Source organism: Aristolochia californica, unplaced genomic scaffold (assembly GCF_029961685.1).
Source record: "Aristolochia californica isolate CCGP_79_NKW_82.1479 unplaced genomic scaffold, dmAriCali1.0.hap1 SCAF_1, whole genome shotgun sequence".
In the NCBI taxonomy this organism is placed as follows: Eukaryota; Viridiplantae; Streptophyta; class Magnoliopsida; order Piperales; family Aristolochiaceae; genus Aristolochia; species Aristolochia californica.
In genome coordinates this window covers 59,436,048-59,456,212 of record NW_027181770.1, presented here as the reverse complement: position 1 = coordinate 59,456,212, position 20,165 = coordinate 59,436,048, and the positions used below count along the sequence as shown (strand labels likewise).

The 20,165-nt window shown below is 40.8% G+C and overlaps 3 protein-coding genes across 6 annotated transcripts; 1 reads left to right on the top strand and 2 right to left on the bottom strand.

Moving 5' to 3' along the window:
- Nucleotides 1-1,796: 1,796 nt before the first annotated feature.
- On the bottom strand, nt 1,797-9,028 carry LOC137963999 (uncharacterized). 4 transcript variants are annotated; one of them, XM_068811267.1, is made up of 12 exons: nt 8,535-9,028; nt 8,269-8,436; nt 7,113-7,307; nt 6,854-6,901; nt 6,649-6,777; nt 6,263-6,390; nt 5,320-5,430; nt 4,338-4,446; nt 3,983-4,101; nt 3,748-3,901; nt 3,102-3,313; nt 1,797-2,256 (listed from the first exon to the last, which is right to left on the bottom strand). In XM_068811267.1, exons 1-12 carry the CDS (start codon nt 8,646-8,648, stop codon nt 2,196-2,198), a joined length of 1,548 nt encoding a protein of 515 aa, XP_068667368.1. In that variant the 5' UTR covers nt 8,649-9,028; the 3' UTR covers nt 1,797-2,195. The 4 variants fall into 4 exon arrangements, with proteins under 4 accessions (XP_068667368.1, XP_068667360.1, XP_068667376.1 ...); XM_068811259.1 differs by having other exon boundaries at nt 1,797-2,314; nt 8,308-8,436; XM_068811275.1 differs by having other exon boundaries at nt 2,221-2,304.
- Nucleotides 9,029-11,125: 2,097 nt separating this feature from the next.
- LOC137949625 (glycosyltransferase family 92 protein RCOM_0530710-like) lies at nt 11,126-19,785 on the bottom strand. The gene is made up of 12 exons (XM_068795735.1): nt 19,494-19,785; nt 17,272-18,843; nt 14,923-15,073; nt 13,939-14,158; nt 13,784-13,840; nt 13,438-13,566; nt 12,635-12,824; nt 12,310-12,315; nt 11,910-12,052; nt 11,766-11,815; nt 11,582-11,656; nt 11,126-11,259 (listed from the first exon to the last, which is right to left on the bottom strand). Exons 1-12 carry the CDS (start codon nt 19,624-19,626, stop codon nt 11,190-11,192), a joined length of 2,796 nt encoding a protein of 931 aa, XP_068651836.1. The 5' UTR covers nt 19,627-19,785; the 3' UTR covers nt 11,126-11,189.
- Nucleotides 13,433-14,403, top strand: LOC137953491 (small heat shock protein, chloroplastic-like). Its single transcript, XM_068800918.1, has 2 exons — nt 13,433-13,731; nt 13,820-14,403. Exons 1-2 carry the CDS (start codon nt 13,491-13,493, stop codon nt 14,269-14,271), a joined length of 693 nt encoding a protein of 230 aa, XP_068657019.1. The 5' UTR covers nt 13,433-13,490; the 3' UTR covers nt 14,272-14,403.
- Nucleotides 19,786-20,165: the final 380 nt, after the last annotated feature.

Below are 20,165 nucleotides of genomic sequence, written 5' to 3'. Positions count from 1 at the left end.
TATGTTTTTCTTTATTCATTATTGTTTTAAAATAATTTAATATTTCAATTTTTTCTTCTCTTAGTTTGGATGCATATTTAAGGTTCCACCCTTGTTGGTTCCACTTCTTTAGGAAAAATCACAAACGTTTGTAGGATGAAATCCTGTCCCATTCAAATAGAGCTCAAAGAGGACTCAGAGGAGGGATAAAGCAAGCAAAAGCAAAGCCATAGCCAGGAAGAGAAAAAAGAAAGAGAAGAGATCAATAGAACAAAATCTAATACAGCAATAATGCAAAAACCATAGTCTCATAAAACATGGAAGCCACAAGAATGGACACCTGACAATAAACTACCAATGCTCCTCCCATGAACACTCTTATTAGAACAACATAAACAACTAAATTCAAGAATCCTCTTCACTAAAACATCAGAGAAACAAGGGAGAACGCCACAGACATCACCAATGCTACGAATGGAACGGCAATGCCAGGAAGGCCGGCAGAGGAACCTTGGTCATGACCGGAGTGCGGAGAAGGACCTGGGGCATCCTGTGCCATCACAGACATCCCCAAGAAGGCTAGCACTGAGACCATGGCAATAACCAGAGATAGAGAAGCTGAACCCATTGCCATCACCACCTATTTCTTCAGCTTCTTCACTAATGTGTCTCAATAATCAGTTTATATATAGGCAAAAATGAGTTTGAGGGCAGTTTTCACCACTGCCGCCCAAATGGCATTTTGTCAAACAGAAGATAGGACAGAAACTATTATAAGGCATTAGGTACATGGTCAATGGAAGGTTGGACAATTGGAAGCTTCACATACAAAGAAATGCACCAGTAAATAGGCTTATCTGTTGATGCATGATGCCGAGAGACTCGAACCATTTCTTCCCAACATCAGATAATTTCCGCTTTCAATATAAAAGTAAGAGTCAGTAGCATAATGGCTTATAAAAATTGAGATTGCACCCAGAAAGAAAACCAATTCCATGCAATGACAAACGCAAACACTCGACCTTTCAGGGAAAGTCTTGAATTACCAAAACTTGAAGACATTTCTGATTTAGATAGCTCAGTGACATCTCACCTAACTCTATTTGGGTCACTCAATCTCTCATTTAAGACTGTGTGGTAGGCTGGAACCGTGTCTTACCAGTTGATGTTTACATTTCAACTAAAATATTGGTCAAGAAAGGGTATGGATTGGGACTAACAGAGTCGACCAGAGCTAATTGTATTAAAAATCGACATGAGAATGTCGACTGTAGCTAAAGAAAGTCAGATTAGAGCCATTTCTTAACAGGGATGGCTTTTTTTTTTTTTTTTAATGGTGTAGATTTTTGTTTAAAATTTTCAATTGAATGGGTTTCTGTGATAGAGTCATTTGCTGATGGAAACTGCAGGATTCAATAAGCAACTACAACCCATGAAGCATTCAAATGTTCTCTATTTAATCTGTAGATTGTTGCAGGTTCTAGGAATCATCTTTTAGTAAAATAATGAAATGTAACTGGTTTGTGGCTATCAACAAATCATGAATCATAAAATAAGTTTACTTCAAAGCATGCCAAAGCTGTGTTGTAGTAAATGAGAGATATCTTCTCATAATTTTTTTTTTAAAAATGATTAATTAATTATTGATATTGATATTGATTTAAACAATGTAATTAATCTGGTCAGAAGATTGGATCTGTTCAACCCGATTCAACTTGCTATTGACATCATAAGAATAGTAAATCAGGGGCAAACTCCTCCGATCTGCAAAAGAAGAAAGAGAGTGGATGGGGCAGGAGGGGATTTTACTGTGACTCTTTGAACCTGTAGATCGACTGAATCAACATGTAAGTTAACAAACTTGACTTGGTAGAAGGGAGCTGTTTCTCCCCTCCGAGATTTTTCCCATCCCACAATGCAGGCACATTATAAAATAGATGTATCAATTACCTTCAGAATTTAATGCTGTCTTTCTCCTTACAAAATTTTCTAACCCCTTTGAATTCATATCTTGTCTTTCCCAAAAGTTCCAAATACACCATCAGTGCCCTATTCAATCCCAAAAGAACTTAAGAGGAAGATTTATATGGATCAGAAATTTTGAGCAAAGCAAGAATCATAAGGTTAAGTAACAGGCAATTACTACAGGAGAATAGAATTATTGCTGAACTTTTTAAATCAAACTTCTTAATCGTATTCCTTCCCTGAGCCTGACATCATCTTTCGAGAAACGTACTCTTTGTAGAGGGCCTCCCTCGGACATGTAGGGCTCCTCCCCTGCCAGCAGAAAGGAGGGACTACTGAAAAAGACCATACATGTACTACCTGAAAAGCACTAAAAAGAATATTTAATAGCTGAATGAATACAAAATGCTGGCAATTCCTGAGCTATGCATCCAGTTGAGTTTTGTACACCAGTCAACTCTCTTATAGATTGTCATGGCTTCCATTGTCTCACTTTTACAGCCTCTCCTGCAAAACTTATCCTATTCTTAATTCTTTGAGCATCCAACGGATAAAATATATGACAGAGTAAGAGAGATTTCTTTGAAATATTCAACAACCCAACGTAAATAAACTCCATATTTTCTTAAATTGATTACACAAGCACACACTAGCCACACTCTGCTGACATTTGGGTCCAAGATCTCACACTAGAAACCCTCTTTGTGCTCATTGAACCAAATGCCCAATCAGTGCAAGTTATCAAACCTACTAGCTAATTGACAAAAACTTACCTTGCATAAACTTTACTGTGTTAGGAGACCTTCAAACTCAGCTAAACCTAACTTCAGAGTCAACCCACAAGGCATACATTCTTTTCTTATGTTTTCATAAAAATAGAAAGCAACAAGTGTTGGCCTGAACACCATTACAAGCTATGTAGACAAGTCTATATGCATTGCTGTTGCAAGCAATTACAACAAGTTTATAAGAACAAATACTATATTTTGCATGTTCTTGCTGTAACATTTGGTTTATAAATGAAAAAACACAAGTAAATATAGAATTATAATTAGTGTAGTTAATGAACTTTTGACAATCACTGTAAGCAAACTACATCTATGAAACATTTGCAAAAATTGTTTTTGGTTTTTAGTAATTTGAGATAAAAGTGTCACCTCTCGGAATTTCGCCTAGGCCAGTGGAACCATCTAGGTAACCTCCTTTGACTACTTTGATTGTGACCTTTTAGCCTTCCAGCAGCAAGTAACGCTTCTTCTGCAAGGGGTCTCCATTTTTCTGCACAAGAGTAGTTGATCCCAAGGCCAACACCAAGTCCTCTCAACAGTTGCACGGTGCGGAGGACAAAAAATAGCTCCTCCGGAAAATTCTACAGTAACAAGAACAGCAATGACATGGGCAATAGCTTAGAACCATAAAAATAAAAATAAAAATAAAAACACCAGCCTCCCCCAGCTTATGAAGGAGGGCTCAGAGAGATAAAGCATATTATCATTCTGTAATTTAAATCACATTCTTGAGTAGAACATGAGAACTGCAGATGTAAAACATGACGCTATCACACCAAGCTAAAATAATAATGAAAAAAAGAACTGAAAGATGAAGGCCAACTAATCAGTTCTGATATTCAGTTCAAATTTTGAAAATTTAAGGAGTCTAGGTGCATCTAATGTAAAAAAAAGAAAGACCAATTAGTACTGAAGATCAGAATAATGTATACTAGATGAGCAAGTTCTCACAGGTGCAACCACTACAGCATCTATTCTTGCAATCCAGTTAGTACAGATGTCTGTAAATAAGTACCCGAACAGCTATTTTCTTTATAGAAGATTCTTCTGAGAATGGTGATGCCACAGTTACACCAGGAGGAAGCTTTGTATCAAACATTGCCTGTGCCAATTTCAGCATTTCCTGCTGCTCATTTGCACAGCTGCTCAAGGTTTCAATGCCAAGCTCCCTACACGTTTGAGAAAAGCTTTAGGATAAAATTTTAGATCATTAATTTCATAAGGTGACGTAACTGAGAAGAATGATGTACCAGTAGCTTTGTTCTACCCCTAAAGGATCATTATCTGCAATTGCAAGAATAAGATTAGCACATCCAAGCCTCAATTTATCTGGGAGATGTTTCACCTGCCCATAGTCTAGCAAAGCAACCTGAAACAAAATATAATTATTTTGTCACGACAAACATGGGTAAATATCTTTATCCCTACTCAACCCAGTTATTGTGAAGAATTAGAATAAATATAGTCATTCCATCCTCTTGACATTGATGTAACTAATATAACTTCTTTCTTTGGCTAGATAATTAATGACTAATTGAGATATCTAAATAATGATATGTGCTTTGATTAAAGACATAGTTTGTGCTGGAACTGTGGTTTACTTGCCTCTGAGTTCTTACAGATGAGAATATTTCCAGGATGAGGGTCTGCATGGAAGAATCCACTCTTGAAGATCATTTGACCATATGCCAGTGTCAAACTATTTAAAATATTCCTACATTCACATGAGGAAATTCGAGAAGAAGATTAAGGATTGCTTCTTAAAAGAGATTTTTATAACAGGGTAATATTTCACAGTCATGGTATCCCAAGATAGGATGACTAGAATAGTTCTAGGAAGATTATCCTATCAAAAGAAAAAGAAAAGAAAGAAAAATGTAATAAAGATAACTGATAGACTGGGAGGATAAAAAATCACATAGATTACTTAGTATTGTATGAAGGTTCATGAAGAGATCCTTGCTGATGCAGGATTACACGAGTGTTTTGGATGCAAACAGTAAACACCTGTACCTTGTGATTAGATGAGGACCAGAAGAAACGTTAAGGAAGAATAGTTTCTTATAGGATGAAAAAAAGAAAGTGACACCTATATTGACAGAGCAAAAAAAAAAAAAAAAAATGTGTAGATGAATGTAAAACGGACTTTACAAGTGGTTGATTCCTACCAGTGTATCTGCTTACAAATAAAGCAAGTACACTGGGTCCATTTCTTTCAACAGTGAAAACTGTTAAACTCAATTACTAGTACTCTTGAAAATGTCAATTCCAACCAGAAGAATGAAAAGACATGGCTGTTTTGTATTGTAGAGACAATACACTAACAACCAGCAAAAGCAAATTCACCAGGAAAATTTAACACACACTGATCTTTGTCTGAAATAGACTAATATAAACAACAAAAAGAAAAAAAAACATGGGAAAAAAAAAGAATTTTCCTATGATGAGATAATCTGCTCAACAGATGACAGTGACCAGCATGAAGAAGATGAGACACGGGAGGTTTGGAAAATAGAAAAGGAAGCAATGAGCAAACATATAAAAAGTAAACAGACTTCAAATTCTCTAGGATAATCAAAGGACTTACTGCTTTGCCAGTGCTGCCATCTTACCACCAGGATTTATGCCTCTTTTAGCCATTTCATCACCAAGATTTAGAATTGGAGTCCCCTCTATGAAGTCCATCACCAAAACCCTCCTAAGAAAGACAACAGTTTAGTTGTTGATGTGAAAGCACAAAAGGAACAGAACTTATTCAACAAAAATCTATCCAAGTCAAATTACTGGGCTTAAAACACTGCCACAGAAATTAACGAGCCATTAACAAAAATTACAATGGTAATTTTCCGATATTATATATTTTGCTCATTACATGTGAAACAGATTACCCACTCTCAGCCTCACAATTTACAGCAGGAAACTCCCCTCACCTGGTCTTACAACCTAAATACCCAGCAATCATCCAAAGCTCTAACCTCAATTAGAGTCAATATTGCGAATGCTGCCACCAATACTTACATCTAAGGTGAAGACCAATGTTGTAAACTCACTCTACCAATGGAACCAGTGTCCTGGTCCTTGCAGTGCAAACCCCATAGCTACCAGTAAACTGATATGATACATAAAAATAAAAACACGATAAAATATTAAAATATTTTAAATATTAAAATTTTCTAAAGATTTTCCTGTTCACATTATTAAAAAAGAGCAAATATGCCATGGTATTGAAATCTTACTTAAGCTTGACTAGTTTAGGTGCAAGTACTAGTATCACAACTTAGAATGTTGATAATTTGACACACATGGTTAACTAAACTGGTTCACTCTGCCAAACTGGTTTGTTTTGAAAAGATATGGCTTCAAGTATTTAAGAACTGGAAAGTGCAACAGTTCTTGTTCAACACAGTTGAACTCACTGATTATGGCCAATGCTCACAAGGTTACAACCGATCAATAATTATCAGAATGTACTGCTCTATTGTTTTTAAAAAGGCTCAAAACCACTAAACCAAAGTATCTGCAAATATTACCGTGTTACCAAGTTTGGAATCACTCGTGGTACCAATACTGGAAGCCCTTTTTTGTTGTTACCACTAAAAAACTGTTGGATCCTTTCCATAGCTTCAGCCTCTCGTAAGAAGTCAAATTCAAATCCCACCTAGAACAGAAAACATACAAAAAAAAAATGATATTAGCACTTGCAACTTTATAGACAGTTTCTAGACAAATGAATATGTGATTATTGAGAATCAAGAATGCCTGGATGAAAAAGGGATTCAATTATTGGATGAATGATAGGTGATCACTCTTAAAATTGTTACATATCAAAGCTTTTTAATTGTGAAAAATCTTCTATAACATTTAGATATCTAGCACAAACATCCCAACACAGATGAAATTACACGTGCTGGTGTACCTGCTTTTCAATTTCTTTGGTGACCGATAGCAGATCAAATTTGATGTCTGTGTTTTGCAAAAACAACGCAAAAGCGTGCAAATTATGGATATCTGTCATCATTAACTCCTGAACTCCAGGATGTTGCACCTATGCAAGAAAAGAAAAATAATAAGAAAGAAGTGTCTCCAAGCAAAAAAGGAAGAAATTTTTAATTTTACACTACCTTGACAGCTACATCAATGGCACCACCTCTAATTCTGGCTCTGTGAACCTGAACTCAGGCATAAAAGCAAAGTTGAGTCATTCCCAACCCTAAGATGCACTGAAATTGCACGAGCTTCCAAAAGTAGGTATCCTTAATTAGGTTATTTAGGGACGTGGTCAACATATAGTGAGGAAGTAATCAATAACAGGAAAAACAGTTGATTTCTTAGTTTCACTGACTACTTGAAATGCAGACAAAAAGTTCCCAAGAGAGAAACCTGAGCAATTGAAGCAGAACCAACAGGATCTGGATCAAAAATTTCAAACAGTTCATCGACATTTCGACCCAGCTCCTGCTTCAGCACAACCTGGACCGATTCAAACGATGTTGCAGGAGCTCTATCACACAATGTAACGAGCCTTCTCACCCATGCAGCAGGGGCCAGATCAGGCTTTCCAATTATTTGAGCAGTCTGTTTCAAAATTCAGCATTCCAGGGCGTCCGAGCCACAGTTAAGAAAATAATAAACACAAGAAAAGGGAGAAAATGCAATACCCACTTCCTCAACCATTGATGTGACCATGCATTCAGAAGACGAGAAATAAACACAATACCAAGCAAGCATTAGAAAAATGTCTAGGTTAAGAAAATAAATCTTGCAAGTATCTTTACCGGATCAACAAACCCTAGACATGGTAAAGTGATTGACACCAACAAGTCTACCATGTCAAGATACCGTCTCCTTCACCTTAAGAACAACATTTGACGAAAATATTAGCTCCAATGAAGCAAAGATTGGTGCCGTTTTGCAATTTCAATACATTACATTTTCAAGACAACTCAAACCTGCCAAGTAGGTACCAATGTAGCAGATTATGTACATTTTCTATTCAGTCATATACTGAAAATGGAAATCCCAATTAGATGAATCAATTATAAGCCATAGTATTATCATGAAAATTAAATGATCAGATCAGCATCCAAAATCAGGCAATACAGCAGTACAAACACCCCACATATTTGGATAAATGAATTTTACTGATATTAGATCAAAGTGTCATTGAATAAACAGAGTACTTATCCAAACATTTGCTTGAAAACAATAATCAAATTATGTATGTGGCTAAAGAACCAAGGAATCGTCCAATTTTGCAATAGATCGCTGCCTTCCAAGCCAACCAACACCGGAATAAAGCATTTAGCATCTTAGTAGCAAGTGGAAGACAAATATCACTTGGAAACTTGGTAAACAAAAAAATGCAAATTCTATACATGGTTTGATGAAAATTGCAAGGAGCCCACAACAAGTACTCAGACAAAACAATCAAGCGAGTCAGAAGATTTTAGACAAAATAAAAACCCAGAAAAAAACACTTCTACATTATAAAATGAACAAAAAAAAATGAAAGATGACATTACAAGACGCAACTCACATGAGAAAAACACCGAATGGAAGAAAAGCCATCCAATACCTTGAGAAAAAACCCACCAAGTTCAGAGCACAGTGAGTATATTTTCTCCGCGGCAAGCTCATGCTGCGCTTCCCACATTGCCTCCTGCTTTTCCGCACCTTTCACAAACTTGACTCGAAACTGACAAATCTACGGAAAACCCAATATCAACAAAGTGCCATTAGTCGAGCATCACAGACAAAACCTGCTGAAAATATCCAAATGAATTAAAAAAGAATTTAACCCACCTTGTACCCGGTATATATGTCCGCAGCTCGTACCCAGAACTCAAACGACCGCTGCCATGGCCTGAAGCTCTTAGACAGCTTTTCATTGAAGTCCTGGAGTTGAAGCATAGGCATTTTCGCCGAAATTGCCAGTACCAGGAAACTCAAGCTCTACCTCCCCAAGAGTTTCTCCACATGCCCAAGGACGGGTTTATAAGATTTTGGAACCTAAGGACCGGAAAGGAGTGATAGAGAGACCTTTCAAATGTTCGCATCAGAGGCATGCTTCCGCTTATCCGCCGCCGTCTTTGTAACAAAATAACTGGAAAAGAATTCTAAATTCCGCTTGCAAAGTCCGTACTATGAACTTTTTTGAGCTTCAACCACTTGTTCCCTCCATGTTGGGTATGTTGCACTCAAGGTGATAGGACTTTCGGCTGGTGCCTTCGGGACCACGAGATGAAGTAAAGTACCAAAATTTTCACAAATGTCGATTCAAATATAGCTTTGTTTGATTAAATTTCACTTAATTCAAGCCAAAGCCATTGAAAGTAATGTAATAAAAATTAACTAGGTTCAATCATTTTTTCTATTAAGTAAGATATTTATGGGTGTAAAGAATATGCTATTTTATATATTATTTATTTACTTATATTAAATTATATTAAGTAATAATAATAACTTCTTTTTATTTTATTTTAAAAAATAATTAAAATTTACCAAAATATGTAATGGGGAGGAGATAAATTTGAGGAACATTTACTAAAATACCGGATTTCAAAATCCTATTTACCAAAATATCCAAGTCCAATATTTATTTCCCAAACTACCGTCCACGCTGGAGTAGTCAACTCTCCCCGTCAGCACAATTATCCCACGTATCTTGAGGTTCCTACCCATGGCCTGAAAAGACCTCACCTGGAATGATGACCAACGAATCTCCGTGAAAATCAAATTTTTCTCCTGTTTCCGAATCAATGAGATACACAAACGTTTAAGCTGGGTCTCCGGTGCCGCGTGCAGGTAAATCCGACAAAGAGTTGGACGAGGACTATCAACCATTTCAAGACTAGGATTACACCAGTCAATCCTGCCATTTCATTCCAGGAAACTGAAGTAGGAAGCAAAGAGGAGGTCATCGATCTCGGTTACAAGCAGTGAACAGGTGCAACCGATTCTTGGTGGGTCGGAGGCCGCCAACGGCACCTCTCGATAGCAGAACAGACTGGCCGGAATTGGGGCCGATAGGATGCTTTTTGGCTTGCTCCGACTTCTGCAACAGTACGAGCCAGGAACCCAGGAGAGTCGGCAACTGGAAGAGGAAGCACCGTAGCAGAGCCCTCGGAAGAGGCGCAGACGCCAGCCCGAGTAGGAGGCACCCACTGCCAGGGACATTTACCGAAGTAGCACTCGGTCCCAATAAGGGACATTTTACCAAAATACGTGGCGATATGTAGGATAAGTGTGCTGACGGGAAGAGTTGAATACTCCAGCGTGGACGGTATCATTGTTATTTATTTTAAAAATAAAAAGAAAGTGTGGGAGCTGCCTCCCCCGATTGCACTTCTTGTGGGCAAGCACCCTAGAGACTCCCGTCCTTCCCGCCGGTGTGTGGAGCAGCGATGGCCCCTTCACCGTTGGCTATAAGAAGGGAATGGACTCGTCGTCTTCCTCGAGCAAGAGTTTCCTTTGTGCAACGTATGCCGGCGGTGGCCAGCCATTGGAGATGCTTCTCCTCTTGCCCAAAGAAACAAAACAAAAATATCGAGGCAAAAAGAAAACAAAGGCAGAGAAACTTCCCTCGATGCAGATGCTACGGCCGTTGGGATTCCTCGCCGAGGTGCTCATTCTTTCGCTTTGGCTTCAGTCAGCTTCAAAGCCTTCCTCTCGCCCTCTCGCCGTGTTGTTTCTATTTTGCTAGGCTGTCGCTCCCCTGCCGCCACTGCTCAGCCTCGCCATCACCTTTACTTTCTATGTAATAATTTTATTAATTTATACTACACTAAATATATCTTATTTTTATTAATAAAAACATCCTATTTATTTATTTATTATATTCGTGAATTTTAAAATTCTATATTAAATTACTAATTTAATAGTAGATATTATAAAAGTAAGAATTTCTATAGACGCCGGGGGGGGGGGGGGGGGGGCGCTTCTTGGTGAATAATACAGAGCTTGTTCTGCGCGCGGGGGGGGGGGGGGGGGGGGGGGCTTCTTGGTGAATAATACAGAGCTTGTTCTTGCCGCCTGGAGCTGCCAGATTTCATGGATGGGATTTTAAGGGGATTTCTCAAGGCGTTTTTGAATTTATTTTTATTCCGGGCATTATGTGACCGTCATGAGGGAGGGGGCTGAGGTTTATCTGCTTTCCCATATCTAGCGACCATTCACCCCTCACAGTTGGGGTGTTATCTACGGTGGAGAAGAAGGCCTCGGGCTGAAGGAGGAATACGATTATGAGGGAGCGCAAGCAGAAGCAAGTGATGAAGAAGAGAGATAAAAGCCCATCTCCAACGAAGAAATTAATGAGGAAGGAGGAGCAAATATGGGTGAATCTACGAACAGACGGTCAAGAAGGAAGCGGCAGTTGGAGGGATTTGATGGGGAAGATGAGGAGCTTCAGTGCGAAGAAGAATCCAAATTTGCAAGTAAGACGCATGTTTCCCTCTGGATTCATGAAGAACAAGAGCAGCTCGTCTCCTCTTTTTCTTTCTGATACAGTTCTTCGTTACTTTGCACTTTGCTGAAAAAACAGAAAAGATTGTTACTCTAATTGTAGGTTGATTTTTCCAAAGGAAAAGATTGTTACACGAATTGGTTGTCCTTCTAATTAGCAAAAGTGTCTTATGAATCCTTCTTCAGAGTCAACTAATCAGAAAAGAGAATACAAAAACTCCGGAATCAACCTCCGAACATCTCTAGATTTCCCGTATTCACGGTGCAGGACCTCCCGTTTCCGCAGATGAATTTCCACTTTAAAATGTTAGAACAGAATCATTTGATTATAATAAAATAATAGAAGAATTCGTCAAACTGGGAGCAGATATCAAGTAATTGCAGTTTACCCTATCAGCTGCCGGCACTTTGGACATTTCTTCCCCCACTTGTCAGCAGCTGATTTCCAGCTTTTCTGACAGAAGCTGCCAAATACTCGAGAACATAACCCCTCAAATAAAATGCAACAGAAAGAAAGAACAGAAGAAAAGAAAATGTCATTGACGTATCTCAGTCTAAACAATTTGATTTTACCTGTGCCCACAAGGAGTGGTACTGGGTTCGAAGCAAATTTCCAAACAAATCTGTGGAAAAGACCAGAGTAACTGATTTCTACCCGGTAAGAGATCAAAGAGGTCATGAAATGGAAACGTGGAATCCTTAAAAAGGACCACTTACTGCACAAGAAAGCTCTTCTCGTAGGCGATCTATACAAGGTAAGGACGGGGTTGCAGATGAACATGGTTCCTCTGTGTTGGAACCTCGTTTTTCTTCCGCACTTTTGTTCCCTTCTACCTTACTTACCTCTGCAAGTTGTTTTTCTGGTACAACGGCATCAGCCCAACAGAAATTAATTTTTCATAGCCTATGGAGCATCAGTATTTTTTGTTTTGGCTCAGGAAATAAAGAAAGATGCAATCTACATTTTAAAAAAAAAAAAACAGAAACTGATCCCCAATCAAAATATTGACAATTTGGCATGCGAAAGAAGAAAACATTGATAATCACATAGGAGAAGAGTGTCCAAAAAGGATCAAATCCAATCAATGTCCCATAACATCAAATAAAATACACTAACCCATCACTGAATCATAAAATACAGATCATAACAATCAGAGGAAAAAGCCAAAAAACAAGGTTAAATTGCAGAAAGTGGAGTTACCATTTTTTCTTTATTGTCGTCGATGTTAATCGCAACTCCGGGCCTAGGAGCACCACTCTGTCGCCATGCTATGCCCTTCCTGAAAATAGGCCAATTTCCAATCACTAACCCAGGTAAGAAATCGAAGGGTAGTAAGGAAGAAATAAGAATACACAAAAGTAGGGAAGAACGTGTAATTACACTCTTGAACTAGAAGGAGGCGTTTCGCTAATTCGAAGCCGTGGTCGCTTCTTGTGTCAGGACTCTCGATCGGGAGTTTCTTCGACGACGAAGGTCGCAAGCAGGAGAGTTTCTGCGTCCCTAGCGACCATGGCGGCGGCAGATCGGAATCTTGGCCTGAGAAGAGACTCCCTGCTGTGGGCATTTTGGGCCGGGATGAAGGATTGCGACTGGTATGATTCCGTTGACATTCCAAATCGACGACATGGAATTCAAAGAAGGGACGCCGATCGCCTTAGAAATCCAAAACAGAAAAGGGATTCTAATTTGGGCTCCAGGCGAAACGCGTCAACCACTACAGATAAGAGACGCCATGAACGAAGAAACCAACAACAGGTCCCCCTCAGTCAAAGAGACAGAACATAATCTAATTTCGAGCGCAAAATTTTGCGGTTTTCTTGATCGGTATAGTTGCCGGCAGACAATGGACGAGTAAAATACGGACCGCTTCTGAAAGATATAGTTGCCGGAAATTGAACGAGGTTCACATACTACCTTGTCGATCGCTGCACTGAATGTTTACTGTATCGGTGACGTGGTGACACTGGTCAAAATTAGGTATTTTTAAAAATATTTTAATGACGTCTGTATTTTAAAAAATATTTTATTTTAAATAAATATTTAAAGAAAATTTCCTTCTAGATATGCGCCAAGAGAGAAGAGGACAGAAAAGCTTCCTTCCTCTGTTTCCACTCTTTAGAGATGATTCTAGAAAAGAAACCAGACCATTCCTCACCCATAAACTAGCACATTCGAGAAAGCTCCATCAATCCCTTAAATACCATACATGGCTTCATCATGCTCGTAGCTGATTTACAGACTCACCCAGTGATTACTTTCATATCCAGGTTTTTCCTCTGCGTCAATCTTGAAAAGAAATGTCTTCATCTTTCTGCAATTTGACCATTTCTCCCTGTCTTCCCCGTCAATTGTCCCGCTCATGTGGGGAGATAACTGAGAACAAGAAGGTCAGGTTCCCACCACAGTTGCAGTCTATTGCTGTTCCTTTCAGAGGCGTGAAGCCAATGGCAATGGCTGGAGAAAGGAGACCCAACTTGGACCATTTGCAGAGAGCCAGCAGGCAACCGCAGCAAGGAACGGTCCCGGTTGCTCCTGTAGGTATGTAGACAATTACCCATTTGATGTTTTTTTCGAAACCGCTTTTGCATACCTTAATGTTTATAACAAAGGCTTGAAATTGATTTAGGTATATGGGACCGATTTCCCACTGCAAGAACGGTTCAGCAAATGATCGAAACTATGGAAAGAATCTTGGAAGACCCTCTTGCTTACTCTTCTTTGAACGATGAAGCTGGTGGGACTTACAAAAGAGGTAGGACTCCTTGGGAGATTAAAGAGGGAGAGACCGAATATAAGATGAGGTTTGACATGCCCGGCATGACCAAGAATGATGTGAAGATCTGGGTTGAGGAAAAAATGCTTGTTGTCAAAGCCGAGAAGCAGCCCAACAACTCTCAAGGAGAAGAGGCTGAAGAAGAATGGTCCGCCAGGAGCTATGGCAGATACAGTAGTAGGATTGCTTTGCCTGATAATGTGGAGACGGAAAAAATCAAAGCTCAAGTAAAAGATGGTGTTTTGTACATAATAATTCCCAAGGCCAAGAGTTCAAGCAAAGTTTTGGATATTGATGTGCAGTGAGGTTGTAATTTTAACCGTCTTAGGAGGGGATTGGTCTCCTCTTCCGGGCATATGTTTGGAAATGTTTTTGAATTTGCATTAAGAACCGAGTCTAGTGAGTATAAAAAAAACTGTTCCTTTCTTCTCTTGCAAGCCATTTTCTCATTCAACACCTATGAAGATGTTAATTACTGTTTGGATATCAATCACTCTGTGCGTAACAGTTGAAATACTGAGAATTATTTTACCCTCCACTAAATTGAACGAAAACTGTTTTTACGCATAGCTGCCGAAATCAGAAAAATTCACCCACTTCCAGCCTCCATGCTTAACTTCATCGTGTGGATTCTTAACCCTGCCAATGTCGATCTGTTTAGGGAAACAAAGAGGTTTTGTGGCATTGGAGTCTGTTACCGTCCCCATTAATTTTCAGAAGATCCTCTCCCTTGTGGACATCTCTTTTCGGCGTACGATTCACTCTTTTCTTTCCTGTTGAAATTGCTTCTATCTGCAAAAAATCCCTTCTACGGAAAAACTTTATGGATTGGAAGGACAATTAAAGGATGGTCGCCTTGTCTATTATCAGCGTTCGACAGTATTTGCATAATTAGCGAACGAGGTTTCGAGATAGCTGGCGCCGTTATCGTTTCAAAGTCTAAGGAGGAGGAAGACAGTTGGCTGTAGAGATCAAAGATGCAATTCAAGTCGCCGATCTGATCGTTGCCGATGTCGCGTTCATAAGGGTAGGAAAGGGTAGCCATGACGAAGAATGAAGTCAGAAGCGGGCATGCCCCAAGGATAGAAAGAAGGGACGCCGATCGACCTAGAAATCCAAATCAGAATCAGAGTCTGTTAAAAGTGAAAACGCGTCAACCACCTTAGACACGAATTCAAATTAGACTAAAGTTTCCTAAAACGAAGTAACTGAACTTCCTAGATTCAATCCGATTCTAAGTTAAACGCCGCTATTTAAGTCCCGTCTCTTACTTGAAGAGAGCACAGTCGCAGAGACACTCCAGTTTTTCTTTTCAACTATCTTCGCTCCACAGCCTTTCCCTTCTCTGCTTACTCATCTCCCGCAATGGCGTTCCCCCGCAAGAAGCCAGTGATCTTGATCCGGCGGGTGTGGGCTCAAAATGTTGTCTTCGAATTTCAGCTGATCAAGTCTTTGCTTCCTCGCTTCGAATACGTGACCATGGACACCGAGTTCCCTGGGTTGGTTTTTCAGTCACCCTCTGTTCGTGAAAGAAACCAGCCACTAGCCCGGTACAAGGTCCTCAAGTTGAATGTAGACGCTTTGAAGCTCATTCAGCTCGGACTCATCCTCTGTGATGCCGACGGAAACCTACCTCATCTGGGCACCAACTGCCGTTACGTCTGGGAGTTCAACTTCTCCGACTTCGACGTCTCCAGCAATCTCCATGACCCCAGCGCCATCTTAATGCTGAAAGAGAAGGGAATCGATTTCGAGCGGAACAAGAGGGAGGGAATTTCTTCCCTCTTGTTCGGTCAGTTGATGTTCTCCTCAGGCCTTGTCGGTAACAGACGCATGCATTGGATCAATTTCCACAGCTCCTACGACTTCGGCTTTCTCGTCAAGATTTTGACTCAGGCCAGATTACCCGACGACTTGAGCGACTTCGTGGGATTGGTGACTGCTCTCTTTGGAACGTCCGAGTTCGACGAGAAGTACATCCGGGGAGTAGAGAAATAAGAAGAGATTTTAGTGAAATGCAGCGAGCAGATTTATGAATGAAACAAAGATTTTCAGTTGATTTATGGCTTTGTAAAGGTTTTTGTGTTTGGTGTTTGTATTCAATTTCAGTATGTAATCTCGTAGACTGCCTCTGGCCTCTTTAATGTCTTTGTTGAAATGTGAAGCAAAAAAGAACAAATGTTAATGGTGACCAATACATTTTTATAAAGAAGTTTATAGGCAATTAACCCCTTTCTGTCTACATGGTTCTTTTTTACTTCGAGTTCTTAAAACTATTAAAGATGATGTTCTCTACCTTAACAAAGTACAAAAAGATTTCTATTAAAATAAGGATTTCTCCTGTCTGTATGAGCAACAAAACTATAAAAAGAAATGTCTGGTTCATGATAAGGTCTCTGGAATAATACTCCATCTTTTGTTTCTCCTTTCCGTAGCTAAAATTTCCATTAAAAGGAATCAAGGCAAGTAAAAAAAACGTTTGTACACATATGGGCAATTTCTGCAACTTTAGTTGTGTCACCATTTTGTGTTGCCCTAAGTGGGTTTGGTGCTTTTAATCCATCACACCCCCTGGAAAAATTGAAGATAAGGTATTATTTGGAGGTATGGGACCCATTAGGGATTAAGTTATTCTTCTTTCTTCTAGAGTTTTTTCTTTAAAGCCAGACAGTGTCTCTGGTGTCTGGAGTCTGGAGTATGAGCTAACTGGAATTGTCTGAAACTAATCTATGGCAGCTGCTGTGGATGATAGAGCTGCTGTGGATGATAGAGAAGGAATCTAGGGCTTTTATCTACCCATGTGCCGTTTTCATTAGAAACCTTGTTGCTGTATATCTTCTTCCTCATTGATTCCTTGAGAAATGCTTAAGAGATGGAGAACTAGTTAAAGAAATGTTTGAGAGAAAAAAAAAACTGGCAACAGCTAAGAGAGACCGGTTTGTTTGCTTTTAATGAAGAAAAAATAATTCCTTTTCAAACAAAAGGGAGGGGGCCAGTCTCCAATTGTTTCTACTTCCAAGAAAAGTTCCAACTCAGGCAGGCCTTCCTGTTTCTCCATTACTTGTCTTCTGTCCAGAGTGAAGGGGACAAGACATTGTCATCATCGCAATCCTCTCGTTGAACTGGGAATTGAGAAATAATTCTCTAAGAACACAACTTCTCAATCTCGATGGTTTTTTCTATTCAATTCTATTGCAATTTTAAATATCTACAAAAAGAATTGTTTTGGCTTCTCTCTGAAACTTCCGTATGTGAAAGATGGATATTTCCATATGGTTTGTACTCAGTATCCGCTGGTTTAATCTATTCTGATGTCTCTAAAAGCTTATGCTGCCATGGTAGGAGCCGAGTCTGAGGGTCCATAAATTCCTGCAAAACCCAATTCCTCAACCCGTTATCTGTAACTTCACAGAACCGGCTCGACCAATCTGACGGTTCAACCGCGCGAGTACCCAAACCAGGCGCCCGGTCCTTGGACCCTTCGTTCTCCTTCTCCTGCCAGTCAGCAACGTAAGTCGCAACCCTTCGGTAAAACTTCTCCTTGAACACTTCCCACGCTTGATACTTGTAGTGATTGATCACCATCGCTCCTCTCTCCACGTTCACGTAATCGTAACCTTCTTTAAGGTGAAAGTGGTGGACGACGTTGATCAGGGTGGAATTCAGCGCCTCCGGCCGCACTATCGACTTGTGCCTCTCCGGCGCCGCCATTCTGCAAGTGTACCCCACCGTGACGCCTTCCGGCGGGGTACGTTTCAGGCCGGATGGCCCGAAGGTCAGGCAAGAAGTTCGGAGCTCGCCCACCCAGGGGTCGGAGTGGTTCGACAGCACGTCGTGGACCGTTTGGTTGGAGGGAAGATGAAGAAACTCGTCCACGTCGATGAACCCGACCCATTCGCAAGTATCTCTGGCCCGAAGCGCGCAGTGTGCGAACCCGGCTTCCTGGGTTTTTATCCACGGCCAGTCGTGAACAGAAACGTTGTGGCCCAGACCGTCCAAGGACTGGACCACGGATTCCAGCCCGTCGTCGCTGTTGTTATCGTAAATGAACCAGCGATCCACGCCCACACGTGCGTGATACATGATCCACTCGTGCAGGAACTTCGCCTGGTTTCTCACCATGGTGCAGACGCAGAGGCCGTAGGGTTTGCTCCGGCTGAAACCGGCACTGGCGGACGCATCGTATCCCGGTAGGAAGTCCGGCCGGGCGACAGAGGGGAAAATGCCTCTCCCTTTGGCGTTCACCGACACCTTGACGGAGGACAAGAGGCGCGGCTGATTAAGCAGCGCACGCGGCGTCGAACAGCGGACGATCTCCTGCGCGACGGACAACGCCGCCGCCCGGAGGAACCTGCCGTGAGTGAAGTTCCACCCGTATACGCACTCGAACCGGGACGGCTCCGCGAGCTTCTCCGTCCGGAGGTTCACGCCCTTGACGAAGATAACAGTGGTGTTATCAGTGGCGTCGATGAGCGCCTTGTAAGCAAGCGACTGCCACGTTCTGGAGAGCACCGACGGCGTCAGGTCCTCCCGTAGGGATACTCTCGTAAGCTTGCGTGGAGGCAGAGGGCATCGCGCGATCTGCAAAAGCGGACTCTGGCCGTCAATCGAAATCAGCGGCAAGGTGAGATCGGGGCTGGGAGAATTCGGCCCGTAGAAGAGACACTGCAGATTATCCAAGTCCGGAGAATCGTCGGAAGGCACGTTCACGAAGATGAGAATCTGGTCCGGGAAAACAACGGCATCGAAGAGCCGGACGGGAGATTGCCTGAATATGCGACGTCGAGTGGAATATTCGTGAGTGGAGTTGTACTCGGTGGCGACGGCGTTAATTCTAGGATTTCTGCCGGAGGTAAGCAGAACCGGCCGGAAGGACACTGTCGGGAAATAAAAAAATACATTTCAGAAAATATTTAAAATATTAAAAAAATTAAACACTGTATCTTCGTCAACAAAACAGTCATCCAGATGGAAAATTGTGTTAATTACGTTGACCACGAGAAATTTTTGTCTAAATTCTTACAAGAAAACAATTGATTGGAACCCAACTGGGAACACGGGACATCAAAAACAGTAGTCTGAATTCTAACAAAAAAATAAATCCAGCATTTCTCAATGGAAACGCGTGTCAACTGCAATGTCGCAAATACAATTCACGATAGTAATTTCCGGCAAACAAAATCGAACTAAAAAATAAGAGAACGAAATTTCAAGAAACAGTAAGGGCAACAAAAAAAAATAAAAAAATGGATCCAAATCTGGAGAAAAGCATTTACACGAAAAATTGACGTCGATTTTTTTTCTCTTAAAGGCTTCATGTTGATTCGAAGAACGAAGTCCATCAAACAAACAAACAAACGTCAGAAAAGAAAAAATAAAACACCAAAGTGCAATTTTGCATTAGATATTTTCCCTCCGATAATAGCATTAGGCAATTTCTACGTAAAAAAAAGGGGGGGGAGGGACACCACAAATTTTCCGATATTTTCCGAATTAAAAAACGAAAATAAAAATTCATGGAACTGACCTCCAAAGAAAGGGAAAGTGGAGAAGACGCAGGTGGAGCAGAGAGCGCAGAACAGCAACAAAACCAAAAAGCACCAAAAAAGCCTGCTCCCGGAAAGAACGAGCTCACGCTCCCGTCTCTTCCGATCCTTCATCCTTCTCTCTTCCTCCCCCGGAAGTCAATCACTACAATCCCTCCTCGTCCACAGCAGACTCATCCGTCAAATGGAAACCGAAAACCGGCGGCCAATTCCAAGTTCCGGCTACGCGATGTGCCCCTTTTAATAAGCGAAAGCGTGGAGGAAGCCACTCAGGGCAGGGTTTACCCGATTAGCGGTAACCCAAGCTTTTAAGGGGCTTTTTATAGGCATTAACGAGGGAGCTTTAGTTGCACTACTGTAACAGCCGGCCGAGCGGACAATAAACCGGTGGGGTCGATACCTAGCGAGATCTCATCCGTCCAACACCCGACGATCAAGATTCTGGTAATTTATGGAAAACGCGGTTATGTAAGAACAGTGGTCTGCCACGTGGCAGAAGTGGGGACGAGAAATTCTGATTTGGAAATTTCATTTCCGTCAACGCCCTTGTGAAATATATTAATGACATATAAACTTTAATAGGGGTATTTAAGGAAATAAAAATTTAACTCCAGTTGGACGTTAATTCCCAGATACTGAAAAATAAAGACTGG

Excerpts from the sequence above, each read along its gene's own strand:
- LOC137963999 (XM_068811259.1), bottom strand. The coding sequence starts at position 8,648 with ATGCCTATGCTTCAACTCCAGGACTTCAATGAAAAGCTGTCTAAGAGC. Across the intron at positions 5,431-6,262 it reads ATTCCAAACTTGGTAACACG|GAGGGTTTTGGTGATGGACT; the intron begins GTAATATTTGCA and ends TGTCTTTCTTAG. Across the intron at positions 3,902-3,982 it reads GGGGTAGAACAAAGCTACTG|GGAGCTTGGCATTGAAACCT; the intron begins GTACATCATTCT and ends TCAAACGTGTAG.
- LOC137953491 (XM_068800918.1), top strand. The coding sequence starts at position 13,491 with ATGTCTTCATCTTTCTGCAATTTGACCATTTCTCCCTGTCTTCCCCGT. Across the intron at positions 13,732-13,819 it reads GGTCCCGGTTGCTCCTGTAG|GTATATGGGACCGATTTCCC; the intron begins GTATGTAGACAA and ends AAATTGATTTAG.
- LOC137949625 (XM_068795735.1), bottom strand. The coding sequence starts at position 19,626 with ATGAAGGATCGGAAGAGACGGGAGCGTGAGCTCGTTCTTTCCGGGAGC. Across the intron at positions 13,841-13,938 it reads CAAGGAGTCCTACCTCTTTT|TGGGAAATCGGTCCCATATA; the intron begins GTAAGTCCCACC and ends CCGTTCTTGCAG. Across the intron at positions 11,657-11,765 it reads ACCACTCCTTGTGGGCACAG|CTTCTGTCAGAAAAGCTGGA; the intron begins GTAAAATCAAAT and ends AGTATTTGGCAG.